Below are 17,806 nucleotides of genomic sequence, written 5' to 3'. Positions count from 1 at the left end.
TATGATTTATGGCTGTAGTGTAAAGTATGTGAGGTATTTGTCAGAATCAATTGTCGTGGGAGTGTCAGGACAAAAACTTACCTGAGGATTTCAGTAATACTGTCTCCTAAATGGCACCCTTTTCCCCATAGAGCTCTGGTCAAAAGTAGTGCACTTTGTATGGAAAATGGGTGTCATTTGGTACACAACCAATGTGTTGAGGTATTTGTTAGAATCGTCATGGGAGTGTACCTAAAGTGTACCTGAAGATTTCAGTAATACTGTTTTCCTAATTTTGACCACAAAAATATACAACCTATGTCATTTATGCATGCCAATAAAACAATCACTCAGAGTTATGTGAGGAAGGAAGGGTTATACAGAGAAGCACTTGAACAAATAAACAGTGTTGCTGTCTGTCAAGCTGCAGCTGGGTGCAGCAGGAAGGAACAGATAAAACCCTGGTGTTCACTCTTCACCTTCTAGGAAACAGCTTCCCCTGCTGCCTACGTCTGAAGTTGCATGGAGGTCCAACCACTGTCTTATAGCACGTCTGTACCACTTCAACAGTTATCCAACAGTGGCTATGTACCAACCAATAATCTATCACCACCAGCTAAGCCTATGCTGCACTAGGTACATATTTATGATTCTCTACTGGAGCCCATTCTACACTAGGGACATATTTATGATTCTCTACTGGAGCCCATTCTACACTAGGGACATATTTATGATTCTCTACTGTAGCCCATTCTACACTAGGGACATATTTATGATTCTCTACTGTAGCCCATTCTACACTAGGGACATATTTATGATTCTCTACTGGAGCCCATTCTACACTAGGGACACATTTATGATTCTCTACTGGAGCCCATTCTACACTAGGGACATATTTATGATTCTCTACTGTAGCCCATTCTACACTAGGGACATATTTATGATTCTCTACTGTAGCCCATTCTACACTAGGGACATATTTATGATTCTCTACTGTAGCCCATTCTACACTAGGGACATATTTATGATTCTCTACTGGAGCCCATTCTACACTAGGGACATATTTATGATTCTCTACTGTAGCCAATTCTACACTAGGGACATATTTATGATTCTCTACTGTAGCCCATTCTACACTAGGGACATATTTATGATTCTCTACTGTAGCCCATTCTACACTAGGGACATATTTATGATTCTCTACTGTAGCCCATTCTACACTAGGGACATATTTATGATTCTCTACTGTAGCCCATTCTACACTAGGGACATATTTATGATTCTCTACTGTAGCCCATTCTACACTAGGGACATATTTATGATTCTCTACTGTAGCCCATTCTACACTAGGGACATATTTATGATTCTCTACTGTAGCCCATTCTACACTAGGGACATATTTATGATTCTCTACTGTAGCCCATTCTGCACTAGGGATACCTTTACATATTTATGATTCTCTACTGTAGCCCATTCTGCACTAGGGATACCTCTACATATTTATGATTCTCTACTGTAGCCCATTCTGCACTAGGGATACCTCTACATATTTATGATCCTCTACTGTAGCACATTCTGCACTAGGGATAACTCTACATATTTATGATTCTCTACTGTAGCCCATTCTACACTAGGGATACCTCTACATATTTATGATTCTCTACTGTAGCCCATTCTACACTAGGGATACCCCTACATATTTATGATTCTCTACTGTAGCCCATTCTACACTAGGGATACCCCTACATATTTATGATTCTCTACTGTAGCCCATTCTACACTAGGGACATATTTATGATTCTCTACTGTAGCCCATTCTACACTAGGGACATATTTATGATTCTCTACTGTAGCCCATTCTACACTAGGGACATATTTATGATTCTCTACTGTAGCCCATTCTACACTAGGGACATATTTATGATTCTCTACTGTAGCCCATTCTGCACTAGAGACATATTTATGATTCTCTACTGTAGCCCATTCTGCACTAGGGATACCTCTACATATTTATGATTCTCTACTGTAGCCCATTCTGCACTAGGGATACCTCTACATATTTATGATCCTCTACTGTAGCACATTCTGCACTAGGGATACCTCTACATATTTATGATTCTCTACTGTAGCCCATTCTACACTAGGGATACCTCTACATATTTATGATTCTCTACTGTAGCCCATTCTACACTAGGGATACCTCTACATATTTATGATTCTCTACTGTAGCCCATTCTACACTAGGGATACCTCTACATATTTATGATTCTCTACTGTAGCCCATTCTGCACTAGGGATACCCCTACATATTTATGATTCTCTACTGTAGCCCATTCTGCACTAGAGACATATTTATGATTCTCTACTGTAGCCCATTCTGCACTAGGGATACCCCTACATATTTATGATCCTCTACTGTAGCACATTCTGCACTAGGGATACCTCTACATATTTATGATTCTCTACTGTAGCCCATTCTACACTAGGGATACCTCTACATATTTATGATTCTCTACTGTAGCCCATTCTGCACTAGGGATACCTCTACATATTTATGATCCTCTACTGTAGCACATTCTGCACTAGGGATACCTCTACATATTTATGATTCTCTACTGTAGCCCATTCTACACTAGGGATACCTCTACATATTTATGATTCTCTACTGTAGCCCATTCTACACTAGGGATACCTCTACATATTTATGATTCTCTACTGTAGCCCATTCTGCACTAGGGATACCCCTACATATTTATGATTCTCTACTGTAGCCCATTCTACACTAGGGATACCTCTACATATTTATGATTCTCTACTGTAGCCCATTCTGCACTAGGGATACCCCTACATATTTATGATTCTCTACTGTAGCCCATTCTGCACTAGGGATACCCCTACATATTTATGATTCTCTACTGTAGCCCATTCTACACTAGGGATACCTCTACATATTTATGATTCTCTACTGTAGCCCATTCTGCACTAGGGATACCCCTACATATTTATGATTCTCTACTGTAGCCCATTCTGCACTAGGGATACCTCTACATATTTATGATTCTCTACTGTAGCCCATTCTGCACTAGAGCCCTGAGGGGTGAAATTAGTGTATGTGGGCCCTGGTCAAAAGTAGTGCCCTATATATGAAATAGGGGCCCATTTGGTACACAACCAGGGTCTTCTCTTGTTCCCCATCGAAGTATGGGGTAGGGTGGGTTGGGGTGGGGTATGTCACGGTGTGTCACAACAGCCGGTTGCTCACTTCAAAGCCAGTCAGTGAACCAGAAGCTGTGGGCCCTCAGACCTGACACTTTCCCACTCCTCTGGTGACATCACCGGTCATTGCTGGGAATGTAAGGAGAAGAGAGATGCTTTTATCTTAACCAGGAGCAAAGGCATGCACGATTAGGGCAGATTATATGCAGATTTGTCATCGTCATAAATCCACAGCTGTCCAGGGCCTCACATTTTTATTTGTCACTTCAAAGGCATTCTTCACTGTCTCTCTTTGGTTCATTGTTTTGGTCATGGACTGCCGGTGGACAAATGCATTTTCAGTCAGTCAGTGTGAAAGTTGTTTTTCAACAATGCATATTGAAACAATGTTTTTCTGACATAAAAGTAGTGTTCTGTCAGGGCCAATGATTTGGATGTCCAGGGTGGATGGTGACTACAGAGCTGTCCATTAAATTCCCTCTGCTGGGTGACTGGCTGATGACCCAAAACTAAAGAGGAGAATGTAAGACGTTCCAAGGCCACACTAGCATGTCTCCAGTGACCACCTGAAGCACCAGTAGCAGCCATGGCAGGACATTATCAGTCTTGATTATGCAGAAAGGCCTTGTGGCCCATAACCATTACACCCCTGCAGCGATGGGAAATGACTGTTGAGCTGATGCAGTTCCTGTTCTTCTTGTTCTTGTTTTTGTTCTTCCCCTCTTCCCCCTGCTTCCCTCCTCTTCCTCCTGCTACCCTCCTCCTCCCCCTCAGTCTGCTCCCCTCCTCCCCCCCTGCTCCCCTCCTCCTCATCTCCTCCTTCTACTCCTCCTCTGCCTGCTCCCCTCCTCACCCTCCTCTCATCTTCCTGCTCCCCTCCTCCACTCCTACTCCCCTCCTACTCCTCTCCTCCTCCTGCTTACCCTCCTCTCCTCCCTCTGCTCCCCTCCTCCTCCACTCCTCCCCTCCTCTCCTCCCCCTACTCCCCTCCTCCTCCTCTCCTCCCCCTGCTCCCCTCCTATTCCCCCCCTCCTCCTCCTCCTCCCCCCTCTCCTCCCCATACTCCCCTCCTCGTCCTCTCCTCTTCCTGCTCCCCTCCACCTCCCCCTACTCCCCCTCCTCCTCTCCTCCTCCTGCTCCCCTCCTCCTACTCCTCCTCTGCCTGCTCCCCTCCTCCTGCTTACCTTTCTCTCCTCCTCTTCCTCTCCTCCTCTCCTCTCTTACTCCTCCTCCTCACCATGCAGCAGCAGCAGTAACAGCTGAGTGACCTGGTGGGTGACAACTCTTTCATCTGAGGTTCTCCTCTCCACTGGCCAGCTGTTTGCTATTCCTCATTCTGACAGCCTGAGACAGAGGACCAATGCTTCCATGCTGAATCTCTCACACTCACACACACTCACACACACACTAGCACTGTGAGGGTCAGCAGTCTTTTCACCTGCAACCATCTGCAGTTGCTAATAACTATGAGCAACCGCCCGACTATAATGTGATGAAGGTCAAATCTGAGGCCAGCACCAGACCTATGAAGGCCAGCACCAGACCTATGAAGGCCAGCACCAGACCTATGAAGGCCAGCACCAGACCTATGAAGGCCAGCACCAGACCGGCTAATAAAGACAATGCCCTGTAGTCAGAGACGGCAGAACGATTTCTGCAGGATTTGTATTGTTTGATTGAGATATGTTTCTGCTTATAATTTTAAACATTTTGGCTATTTGTTAGTCAACTTGTCTGTAATTAGATACATGCAGCCTCTCTTCTGTCATTATACGTTGCCCTAGAAGACTAACCTTGCTCACCAGAACAATGTCATGCATTGATACAATGAATGATTCAATCTAGTTGACATTGGTAAAGTTTTCTCTGTGATCTCTGCTTCTTTCATGGAGAAAAGACGTTTAGGGACCAGGGAGAAAGTCCAATAACAAAAAATAAAGGGAAAAGTTTGAGCGGTTTTAGGGAAATATAAAGCTGTGAAAACAACCCAACATATTTCTGATAACATTTCAGTTCGGCTTGGATGCACATTTTATGTGGTTGAAATACGATCGGCTTTTATGACGCTGATAAATATAGATACTGTCTGTAGAGGCGCTATCTGCACATTCATAGAGGTGCTATCTGCACATTCATAGAGGCGCTATCTGCACATTCATAGAGGTGCTATCTGCACATTCATAGAGGCGCTATCTGCACATTCATAGAGGCGCTATCTGCAAATTCATAGAGGCGCTATCTGCACATTCATAGAGGTGCTATCTGCACATTCATAGAGGCGCTATCTGCACATTCAGAGAGGCGCTATCTGCACATTCATAGAGGCGCTATCTGCAAATTCATAGAGGCGCTATCTGCACATTCAGAGAGGTGCTATCTGCACATTCATAGAGGCGCTATCTGCACATTCACATTGGCTCAAGATCAACATTTCCCCACTCCTGTCCCTGAGTAAAAATGTAGCCTATATTCGGTGTAGTCCTGTCATTAAACTGTAAGAAATGCTTGATTCTTAAGGCTATGTGAGAGGTTATAGACCGACAGTCAGTGTCCAGATTTCAGTATCTATTTAACCCATCTGAACAGTAGGATACAGTTCCCTTGACGGGCCACAGGCCTATTTAAGTCACTGTCTTGTGACTGTTGAATTCATAGCACCTCACAATCATCACACACAACACATCCGGCACTGCTATCATCCTCTTTCACCACTTCACCAAATCTTTCCTAAACATGACGTTTCTGGCCCTTCATTGTCTTTACTTTCAACTCTCCATTTTACAGCTTTTCTCTTATTAAATTAAACTCGGATATTGTCCTTTTTCCTTCTGTGTATCGACCCCTTTCCCAAAAAGAGCCATAAAGATTAGGTGTATGCACTAATGCCACTGATAAAATAATTACAAAAAAAACTCAATGTAGCCTTAGAGATACACATTTCACAAAAATGATACCTGCATTTCTTAAGGTATTGTTTTCTCTTTGTTCAGTTCACCCGCCAACAAACTGCCTTTCATCCACACAATCTCTCATGACCACCCAAAACCCGCCCAGCCTGTGGATATAACCGCGGTAACTGCAGGTTATTAGTCAACCCGCGCATCACTAACACACACACAGACACACACACGCCACTGTGGCCCACTGCAACACAGGATACAACCACACCTGGACTGAGTAGCCCAATCATCAGATCAACATCACGCATCAGGTCCTAGTGCCATAGATCCCTGCATTAGCAGAATATACAAGCTGGCCTGGGCTTCCTCAGTAGTCAGGGGAGAGAGGGTAGAGCACAGGTGCTACAGGTCAGTGTACACACATTACAGAGTCCAGGGATGGGGGTGGAAGGGGGAGGGGGTTAGGCTGCTGTTCAGGAGAAAGGGGGTTAAGATCAGGGTGAGGCATGTGAGAGCGAAGGGCATCTGTTTTCTCCATCTCCCTGTGTTTACTCCCCTTCTCCTTCTCACCCTCCTTTCTGCTCCTCTCTTAATTCAATTTGTGGGAACCCCCATCCCTCCGCTCTCCCCTCCCTCCCATCCAGCTGTCCCCTGTGAGAGTGCTTTCCAGCTGGGGTTTCTAGGGCCTTAGGGGGGCTTAGGGACAGATCCTGGAGGATTACCTCTGGCTAAAAGGGACCAACCCACCCAAAACCATCAATTCAGTGGTGGAACTACACACCATGGCTGCCATACCCACCACCTTTCCTCTCTCCCCTCTCTTTCTCTCCTTTCCTTGAAATGTGAGACCGCCAGGCATAACTGGTGAGCATAACCCACAAGGAGCTCTCTCTTTCTCTCTCTCTCTCTCATTCTCTCTCTCTCTCTCTCTCTCTCTCTCTCTCTCTCTCTCTCTCTCTCTCTCTCTCTCTCTCTCTCTCTCTCTCTCTCTCTCTTCTCTCTCTCTCTCTCTCTCTCTCTCTCTCTCTCCCCCTGTCTCTATCTCTTTCTCTCTCTCTGCCTACTACTAGAACAGTAGGACATTCACCAGAGAGTGATAATGAGTGTGTTCAGTTTTCAGTCTCCCCAGATAGATGAGAGTTGACACCACATCCTGACCTGGCTGCTCATGGCTCAACTGTGGAAGGAAGAGGCTAGACTTGATCTGTGATGTAATGGCCACCCAATGGGACAACTATACAGGCTGTATCATAATCGGCCGTGATTTGGAGTCCCAAAGGGTGGCGCACAATTGGCCCAGGGTCGTAAAGGTTAAATAAATAAAAAAGTCTCATCAACAGAATGGCTGTTTGGTTCACAATATGTCTGTATTTGCTGTGCGGTTATTTAACTCTTATTTTACCAGGTCAGTTGACTGAAAACACATTCTCACTTACAGCAACGACCTGAGGAATAATTACAGGGGAGAGGTAAGGGGGATAAGTGAGCCAATTGGAAGCCAGAGATGATTGAGATGACACCAGGGTTAACATCCCTACTCTAACAATAAGTACCATGGGATCTTTAGTGACCACAGAGTCAGGACACCAGTTTAACGTCCCATCCAAAAGACAGCACCCTACACAGGGCAATGTCCCCAATCACTGCCCTGGGAAATTGGGATATTTTTTTACACCAGAGGAAAAGGGCCCTCCAATACCACTTTTTTTTGTAATGGCTGGTTGATACTTTGTGAGTTACAGTTGAGCAGTGGTAACTGAATTATAATACCATTCATGCTATCATGAGTTACTTCAACTATTCTAATATTGCTTTCAATGTTAAGGAATATGGGACATTTTTGTATCAATTATTTTTCTGTCAAGGATTCATTAGCACTCTTGAGAGAGTGAAAAGGTCATATTTAAGTTAACAGATCATCATGAGCACAGAGGAGTGTGAAAGTCTCCTAACACGGAATGTTAGCCACAGCAGCTGATGATGCAGGACAATAATCTCCTCTGGATGGACAGTGGAAATAGCTCCGACAGGACTGGCCGGGAATGGAATGCCAGCGTGGCTTAGAGCCAGACAGAACTGGCAAGGAATGGAATGCCAGCTTGGCTTAGAGCCAGACAGAACTAGCAGGGCACCAGTGTGGCACAGAGCCAGAGGCTTGGACACAAGAGGGGCAGTGTGTGGAGCACAATCGACCAGTTCCCACAAACCAAATCCATCCTGACTCTAATGGTTCCAATGGTCATGTCACATTCCTAGCATGGCAAAAATCCCTGTCATTGATAGCTTGGCATTTTAGAATATTTTTTGGGGAAAGAAATCTGCAGTTGTTCCCCTGTCTGGAAAGAGATGCCTCACTCTGTCAACCTGATGTGTAATTTAGACCTAAATATTGCACATTCTCTCATGGCTCTGGTGATGTCGTGGTTTCAGGGAGAGTAGACAGCAGGGGGCGGTGTGATACCACAAAGACAATACTAAGACCTATTATATCTGTCTAAAATGAGGAAAATACTCTCAGCTATTCTAAAATAAAATAAAATATATACAATGTTTGTCTACAAAAACAAATAGTATCTATAGATTTTCACAGAAAAAGCTGTGAGAACTGAATGCCACCAAACTAGACGATTCACATTCCTCAACAATCAACCGAATTAGACATGTCAGTTTAGCCACAAATAAAACATGTCACATTTTATTCTCCCATAGACAACAGGCCTCGTGTGTTTCAACATGACATAACACATAAACAATGGGGTTAACAGGTTGTTACTACCAGTCGATAGAAAGTTATGGAACGGCAATCCTTTCTGCCTACCTACTTCACATGTTGTATTACTGTGAAAACACCCTCAGAACTGGGACATCTCTGGTTAAGTATCATCATGAGATTCCAGGAGCCAAGATGTAAACATTCCGTGAGGAGCACAGTAGTGGTGATCTATATAGGTTAGTTACCATCATAGTGGTGTTCTATATAGGTTAGTTACCATCATAGTGGTGATCTATATAGGTTAGTTACCATCATAGTGGTGATCTATATAGGTTAGTTACCATCATAGTGGTGATCTATATAGGTTAGTTACCATCATAGTGGTGATCTATATAGGTTAGTTACCATCATAGTGGTGATCTATATAGGTTAGTTACCATCATAGTGGTGTTCTACTGTATATAGGTTAGTTACCATCATAGTGGTGGTCTACTGTATATAGGTTAGTTACCATCATAGTGGTGTTCTACTGTATATAGGTTAGTTACCATCATAGTGGTGGTCTACTGTTTATAGGTAAGTTACCATCACTGGGGAACGGAGGTGATATTGTAGCTGTGTTATCAGGGTTAAGACACACTTTTCCATCATTATGGACTGGTTTCCAAATGGCACACTATTCCCTTTTTTGTGCACTACTTTTGACCAGAGTTGTAGAGAATATTGATAAAGCTGAGGATGAATGGGCTTGAAGGAGGATAGGACTCAACATGCTCTGCAGTGCAGCAGTCCATGGGTACTGCTCTGACTGTCAAAGCTACAGTGCAAAGGAAGAAGCGCCTTGGCTTGCAGTCTAACTAAGGTTCATTGAGGATTTGGAGCAAGCTAGATGTGTGAGAGTCACTCTAGGACAATGGAAGTTGAATTGAAGATGTTTATTATTGAATGGTGCATTTCATCCTTCTTCAGGGTGTTATAAAGCTGCATCAGCTCTACTGTGTTCCTGTCTGTCCAGAGTGTTGGGGTTTTACCTAGCGGCACTCTAAAAAGTTTTTTAACTTTCAATAATTTTTTTGTCATTTAGCACATCAAGGGGCCATGTTTGGTACTTCAGATTATTACAGGTGTCTAATCATCTCTTGGCCCACTGTGTGGCCTCATCACATGTAAAATATGAAATCATTCAAGATGACAACACTGTAAAACATTTTCCTAAATATCAACCAAACTTAGCAAATACCATCAGTGTTAAATATGAGGGTTTCAGCATAAAATATCCTTTATATATTTTGCTACTATGTCAAGATGTATTTGTTATCAATGTTTTGCCATCAAACTAGTGGCAGCTGTGATAAAAGTCAATAGTTGAAAGAGTTGCAGAGTCAAATGATAATAATGCCATTGTTGATTAGATGCTTTTTTCCTTAGTTAAGCGTATTTAGAGAAAATAGCCTGAGGCGTCAGCACAGATCTGGGTTTGATCCCCATCTGTGTCGCAGACGGCCATGACCAGGAGACCCATGAGGCAACGCACGATTGGCCAAGCGTCGCCCGCGTTAGGGAAGGGTTTTTCTTTCCGTCCAGGATGTCCTTGTCACATCGCGCTCTAGCGACTCCTGTGGCGGGCCGGGTGCATGACACGCTGACACGGGCACCAGATTTTCCTCCAGAAACATTGGTGCGGCTGGCACCCGGGTTAAATCAGCAGTGTGTCAAGAAGAAGTGTGGCTTGGCAGGGTCGTGTTTCGGAGGGCTCTCAACCATCGCCTCTCCTGAGTACGTATGGGAGTTGCAGCGATGGGACAAGACTAAACTACAAATTGGATATCACAAAAATTGTGGAGAAAAAGGGATCCAAAGTACAACAAAAAAGTATAATAAAAAAGTATAAATGACTGAACTTAACAGAATTTATTGCAGTCTATGTTAATTACCAAAATTATAGAAGATTCCAGTAACTTTGGTAAATTACCGGTAGCTTTACAAGCCTAACTTATTTATGACAGAAAACCTACCCTGTACAGCAGTATAAATAAAACCCTTCAACTGTATTTGGTCAAGGGCTAGTGTAAATAAAACCCTTCAACAGTACTTGGTCAAAGGCTAGTGTAAATAAAACCCTTCAACAGTACTTGGTCAAAGGCTAGTGTAAATAAAACCCTTCAACAGTACTTGGTCAAAGGCTAGTGTAAATAAAACCCTTCAACAGTACTTGGTCAAGGGCTAGTGTAAATAAAACCCTTCAACAGTACTTGGTCAAAGGCTAGTGTAAATAAAACCCTTCAACAGTACTTGGTCAAAGGCTAGTGTAAATAAAACCCTTCAACAGTACTTGGTCAAAGGCTAGTGTAAATAAAACCCTTCAACTGTACTTGGTCAAGGGCTAGTGTAAATAAAACCCTTCAACTGTACTTGATCAAGGGCTAGTGTAAATAAAACCCTTCCACTGTACTTGGTCAAGGGCTAGTGTAAATAAAACCCTTCAACTGTACTTGATCAAGGGCTAGTGTAAATAAAACCCTTCAACTGTACTTGGTCAAGGGCTAGTGTAAATAAAACCCTTCAACTGTACTTGGTCAAGGGCTAGTGTAAATAAAACCCTTCAACAGTACTTGGTCAAGGGCTAGTGTAAATAAAACCCTTCAACAGTACTTGATCAAGGGCTAGTGTAAATAAAACCCTTCAACAGTACTTGGTCAAGGGCTAGTGTAAATAAAACCCTTCAACAGTACTTGATCAAGGGCTAGTGTAAATAAAACCCTTCAACTGTACTTGGTCAAGGGCTAGTGTAAATAAAACCCTTCAACAGTACCTGATCAAGGGCTAGTGTAAATAAAACCCTTCAACAGTACTTGGTCAAAGGCTAGTGTAAATAAAACCCTTCAACAGTACTTGGTCAAAGGCTAGTGTAAATAAAACCCTTCAACAGTACTTGGTCAAAGGCTAGTGTAAATAAAACCCTTCAACAGTACTTGATCAAGGGCTAGTGTAAATAAAACCCTTCAACAGTACTTGGTCAAGGGCTAGTGTAAATAAAACCCTTCAACAGTACTTGGTCAAGGGCTAGTGTAAATAAAACCCTTCAACAGTACTTGATCAAGGGCTAGTGTAAATAAAACCCTTCAACAGTACTTGGTCAAGGGCTAGTGTAAATAAAACCCTTCAACAGTACTTGATTAACATCAGCGTGTGAAAGAACGGAATAACGGTAAACTTTCTCTTCCTGCAGTGTCATGATTGCTCATTACATAAATTATACACAATTTCATACAAAACACAAACAAATGCAAAACTGAACATTTTCATTGATTGAATTTGAACATATCTAAAGTTTGATTTGTCTTTTGACAAAATAAATTAAATAAACCCCGACTTTCACATAATTATTATATTATGATCTCCAAACAAGGGGTCTAATGTTCCACTGCACTATTCTGCATAGCAACATGAACATGATTGGCTTAGTTAAACAAGGTACATTATTTATAGTGCTACATACAACAGTCTTCTACTTTCACTAAGAGTGCAATAGGTTATTTTGCCATAAAGAAGTGCATACATTTTCTTCAAGTTAGATATGTAGATCAAACACATTGATCTGCCACTTGAACTCAATGGCAAAGACCCAGATGGCACCCTATTCCCTATAGATGGCACCCTATTCGAAATATAGCTCACTACTTTGACAAGAGCCCTATGGGTCCTGGTCAAAAGTAGTGCACTACATAGGGCATAGAGTGCTATTTGAGATGTAGAAAATGTCATTGGGTCTTGGACTACTAACTCATCTATAAATCATTATTACTTTGCCTGTCTTGCAATGAAAGTGAGTGGGCTGAAGAACAGATAGACAGGATCCATAAAGCGATCAAATTGCTCAAAATATTACTTCATGATTTAGTAGGATTGTCAATGCATTCTGTACAGAAATATCAAGCACTGTGTAGACAGATACTCCATCTCATGGTTGCTCAAATAGCTTACGGTTTGCTTCATTCAACTGCACCTTTACATGCAAGTGATTATTTCTAAGCAATCAATGGCTTATATATATTTAAAAGCAAGGCTCCGTATTCAGAAAGTGTCTCAGCGTAGGAGTGCTGATCTAGGATCAGATCCACCCCCCTTCTCCATATAATCATATTCATTATGATCTAAAAGAAAACACTGATCCTAGATCAGCAGACCTACTCAGAGATACTTTATGAATATGGGCTCTTTGGATTGGTAACATTTGAGTTCTGCATCATCTCATCTTACTCATTGACCAATGGAAGAACTGCTTGTTCAGTATTACATCAGGTTCATGAACTGGCATGCTGACACACTGACCAGTAAACCATGACTGCACCAACAGGATGTTTTTCTAGACAAACAAAATGGCTGACAAGAGTTTTCTTTTTAAAGCAAGTCCACATTCAAACAGGTCATTAGTCCATTACATTTCTATGCACTACCTGGCATGATGACTCCTTGCTGTCCCCAGTCCACCTGGTCATGCTGCTGCTCCAGTTTCAACTGTTCTGCCTGCGGATATGGAACCCTGACCTGTTCACCGGACGTACTACCTGTCCCAGACCTTCTGTTTTCAACTCTCTAGAGTCAGCAGGAGCGGTAGAGATACTCTGAGGGATCGGCTATGAAAAGCCAACTGACATTTACTCCTGAGGTGCTGCCTGTTTCACCCTCTACAACCACTGTGATCATTATTATCTGACCCTGCTGGTCATCTATGAACATTTGAACAGCTTGGCCATGTTCTGTTATAATCTCCACCCGGCACAGCCAGAAGAGGACTGGCCACCCCTCATAGCCTGGTTCCTCTCTAGGTTTCTTCCTAGGTTCTGGCCTTTCTAGGGAGTTTTTCCTAGCCACCGTTCTTCTACACCTGCATTGCTTGCTGTTTGGGGTTTTAGGCTGGGTTTCTGTACAGCACTTTGTGACATCAGCTGATGTAAGAAGGGCTTTATAAATACATTTGATTGATTATCCATTTCCTCTAGTCTCCCTCCGTCTGTCTGTCACAATCTCTCTGTCTCGGACTGTCCCTCTGCCTGCTGTCTGACGTTCAGACAGTCTCTCTGGATGTGAATCTCACTTTTACATTTGAGTATTTTAGCAAATGCTCTGATACAGAGCGACTTAGTTGTGAGTGCATACATTTTCATACTGGTCCCCCATGGGAATCGAACCCACAACCCTGGCGTTGCAAGTGCCAAGCTCTAACAAAATGATCCACACGGGACATCTCCAGTCCAAGTCCTCCATATTCCCAGACATGCCCTGGTTCCTGTTTTAGATAGCAGCCCAAATTGTACCCTATCCCCTATATAGTGCACTACTTTTGACAAGGGCCCATTTGGGAAACAGTTTTAGTGGTCGCAGGGGAGCCATATGCAGCTGGGTGCCAGACAGGAGGATCCTTATCCCTCTAGCCTCTGTTGTGTGGTGCTGTCGTCAGTCAGGGCTCTGCTCCCTCCGAAGGACCGGGGGCAGCTGTCTGGCCTTGAAATGTCTGGTTCTGGAGCCTCCAGGGAGGAGGGCCTTCAGTCTCACATAAATCCACTCAGAGGGAGGTCAGGGTAGGGCGTGCTCTCAGCAGAGGGAGGAGGAGGCTGGTGAATTGGCTGCTTTGCTGCTGCATGTCCATGGTCTGCCCCCCTGGAGGACCCAGGGTTGGGTACAGGGCCAGGGGCTGGACCAGCCTCCTTCAGGCTCCCGTTCTGGAACTGGAACAGAGCAAAATGGCCGACTTAGCTAAGCCTCTCTTTTCTGGTCTAAATTGCCTTGATGTGTAAATACCCACTGGCTTTCAATGATCAAATGATAATGACCTTCTGTTTCTAAAGTCTCATTCCCTTGTTAAATCTGATGCGCAGGTAAGTATGTGCCATTGGTATTCAACGTTCATATGATGAGCATATAGCTAGAGGAAGTAAAGCGCATAGGTCTAACATTTTACATAATTAGTTCAGGGCCCTAGTCCCTGTGCTGCTACATCTGCATTGCTTGCTGTCTGTGGTTTAAGGCTGGGTTTCTGAATAAGCACTTTGTGACATCTGCTGATGTAAAAAAGGACTTTATAAATACATTTGATCGTGTTCCATGGGGCACAATTTTGTATTTATTAGCATTTTTATTAGACAAGTTCAGGTAGGACCCCCTTTACCTGTTTGACACCTAATGAACACTACCCAGGTTAGTGTCACCTTTCTTACCTGTGTGGTGAATGGCCACTCTGCTCTATTGACCTGGCTGAGCCCCATAGACAGGGGATAGGCATGCTGAGCGCAGCCCCGGCTGGTGGCCTGAGACTGAGCCAGGTCGTCAGGGAGGTGCCTCTGCTGCTGGAACACACCCAGGGCCTCCACCACACTCCACTGGAGGGCTCCCCTACCATCCTCTGTCCCTCGGGGACCACTGGACTCCAGGCTGCCCAGCAACTCCTCCAAATTCTGGGGCATGAGCTCTCCGTCCACCCCCTGGCTCTGGAGGCCCGTGGTGGGTACATAGGAGGAGAGCACGGAAGAGCGGCTAACAGACAAAGTGTTCAGCTGGTTCCTGTAGGGGAGTTCCAGGGAAGCTTCCCCCAGGCAGAGGTGCCCATGCTGGGGGTGGCCGTGATGAGTCTGGAGCCCCCCTGGCTGCTCCACATTGAACAATGGAGGAATCTGCTGCTGCTGCTTGGTGATGTCTTTCTGTCTTTGTGTTATTGAACCCGTCCCAGTCACCTGCATGTGCTTCAGTCTGTTACACAGCTGCTGCTGCTGTTGGTTTGGCAATACCTGTCCATTTAGATGGCTCTGTTGCTGCTGCTGTGTTGCCTGTGGGTGGGGCTGTGTGTGTAAACACTGCTGCGGTATTGGCTGCTGTGGGTAGTGGGGAGGAGACCGATAGTGGTGAACTGATAGGGGATGGACTACAGGCAGCTGTGGTGGCTGTATCTGTGACTGACACTGAGGCACTGTAGAAGAATGTGGTCGTGAGGTTGATGGTTGGTGTAACAGAACTGTAGTAGAATGTAGATGTGGGGTTTGTGATTGTTCCATAGATGGTTGGTGTATCAGCGTGGTAGGGCAGCTATAGTCCTTTTCCCCTAACTTAGCCCACCTGCAAGAGAATACAGTCTGACCCCAGACCGACCTCTTCCTCAGAGACTCCTGTACGTAGGAGAGAATCTCGTCTGTCAGGTCAGGAAGGAGGCAGTCTCGGCCAGTGTCCAGATCCACATCGAGGAACATCTCATCCTGCTGGAACAGCTCCAGGTCCTCCCTACTGATGCCCAGGTTCATCATGAAGCTCCACAAATCCCTGTCTCTGTCTCAATCAAATCAATATCTTTATAGTCACAATTGGGAAATGTGTAGTGCAGTCAAGGTTACATAAACAGTAGCAACCACACAGATACACATAAGATAAATATTAAGTGGTCAGTTACCTGTCCTCTGATGAGAAGCCGTCGATCCCCCCGCCACCCCTGACCCCCAACGGCTCCTGCTTGAAGAGAACACTCTCCGACAGAGAGCGGATGCTGCCCTCCTGCCAGCCACTGGAGAAGACTCCCCCACAATCCCCCTGTGGAAGCCCTGCCACCTCCTCCTGTGGAACCCCTGCCACCTCCTCCTGGAGTTGGAGATCGTTCTGAGTGTGAGGGGAGCAGCAGTAGATGGACTTGTCCTGTTTCAGCAGAGAGCCCAGCAGTGAGTCAGGGTCCAGGGTTCCATCCTGGTTGTCGTTGGTGATATTTCCTGCAGGGCTGGTGGTGTCGCCTGGCATGGGAAATGAACAAGAAATTACAGCAAATGTACTATTGATAAAAACATGGAGATAGCATCATGTATGAGAGAAAGCTCTCTTTCTTTCTTTCTCTCGCTCTCTGTGTGTGTGAGTGTATGTGTGAGATTCTATGGTGTGTTAGTGTCTCTTTCTATCTCTCTGTCTCTCAATTTCAATTCAATTCAAGGGCTTTATTGGCATGGGAAACATGTGTTAACATTGCCAAAGCAAGTGAGGTAGACAACATACAAAGTGAATATATAAAGTGAAAAACAACATAAATTAACAGTAAACATTACACATACAGAAGTTTCAAAACAGTAAAGACATTAAAAATGTCATATATATATATACAGTGTTTTAACAATGTACAAATGGTTAAAGGACACAAGATAAAATAAATAAGCATAAATATGGGTTGTATTTACAATGGTGTTTGTTCTTCACTGGTTGCCCTTTTCTCGTGGCAACAGGTCACAAATCTTGCTGCTGTGATGGCACACTGGAATTTCACCCAGTAGATATGGGAGTTTTTCAAAATTGGATTTGTTTTCAAATTCTTTGTGGATCTGTGTAATCTGAGGGAAATATGTCTCTCTAATATGGTCATACATTGGGCAGGAGGTTAGGAAGTGCAGGTCAGTTTCCACCTCATTTTGTGGGCAGTGAGCACATAGCCTGTCTTCTCTTGAGAGCCATGTCTGCCTACGGCGGCCTTTCTCAATAGCAAGGCTATGCTCACTGAGTCTGTACATAGTCAAAGATTTCCTTAATTTTGGGTCAGTCACAGTGGTCAGGTATTCTGCCGCTGTGTACTCTCTGTGTAGGGCCAAATAGCATTCTAGTTTGCTCTGTTTTTTTGTTAATTCTTTCCAATGTGTTAAGTAATTATCTTTTTGTTTTCTCATGATTTGGTTGGGTCTAATTGTGCTGTTGTCCTGGGGCTCTGTAGGGTGTGTTTGTGTTTGTGAACAGAGCCCCAGGACCAGCTTGCTTAGGGGACTCTTCTCCAGGTTCATCTCACTGTAGGTGATGGCTTTGTTATGGAAGGTTTGTGAATCACTTCCTTTTAGGTGGTTGTAGAATTTAACGGCTCTTTTCTGGATTTTGATAATTAGTGGGTATCGGCCTAATTCTGCTCTGCATGCATTATTTGGTGTTCTACGTTGTACACGGAGGATATTTTTGCAGAATTCTGCGTGCAGAGTCTCAATTTGGTGTT

At 44.0% G+C, this 17,806-nt stretch overlaps 1 protein-coding gene across 1 annotated transcript; it reads right to left on the bottom strand.

Moving 5' to 3' along the window:
- Positions 1 to 13,729: 13,729 nt before the first annotated feature.
- Positions 13,730 to 16,123, bottom strand: LOC124004657 (aryl hydrocarbon receptor-like). Its single transcript, XM_046313327.1, has 2 exons — positions 15,027 to 16,123; positions 13,730 to 14,537 (listed from the first exon to the last, which is right to left on the bottom strand). The coding sequence occupies exons 1-2, from the start codon at positions 16,101 to 16,103 to the stop codon at positions 14,361 to 14,363; spliced, it is 1,254 nt and encodes a 417-aa protein (XP_046169283.1). The 5' UTR covers positions 16,104 to 16,123; the 3' UTR covers positions 13,730 to 14,360.
- Positions 16,124 to 17,806: the final 1,683 nt, after the last annotated feature.

This window comes from Oncorhynchus gorbuscha, linkage group LG19 (genome assembly GCF_021184085.1).
Source record: "Oncorhynchus gorbuscha isolate QuinsamMale2020 ecotype Even-year linkage group LG19, OgorEven_v1.0, whole genome shotgun sequence".
In the NCBI taxonomy this organism is placed as follows: domain Eukaryota; kingdom Metazoa; phylum Chordata; class Actinopteri; order Salmoniformes; family Salmonidae; genus Oncorhynchus; species Oncorhynchus gorbuscha.
The sequence above is the reverse complement of the archived record's forward strand: the minus strand, read 5'-3'. Positions and strand labels throughout refer to the sequence as shown.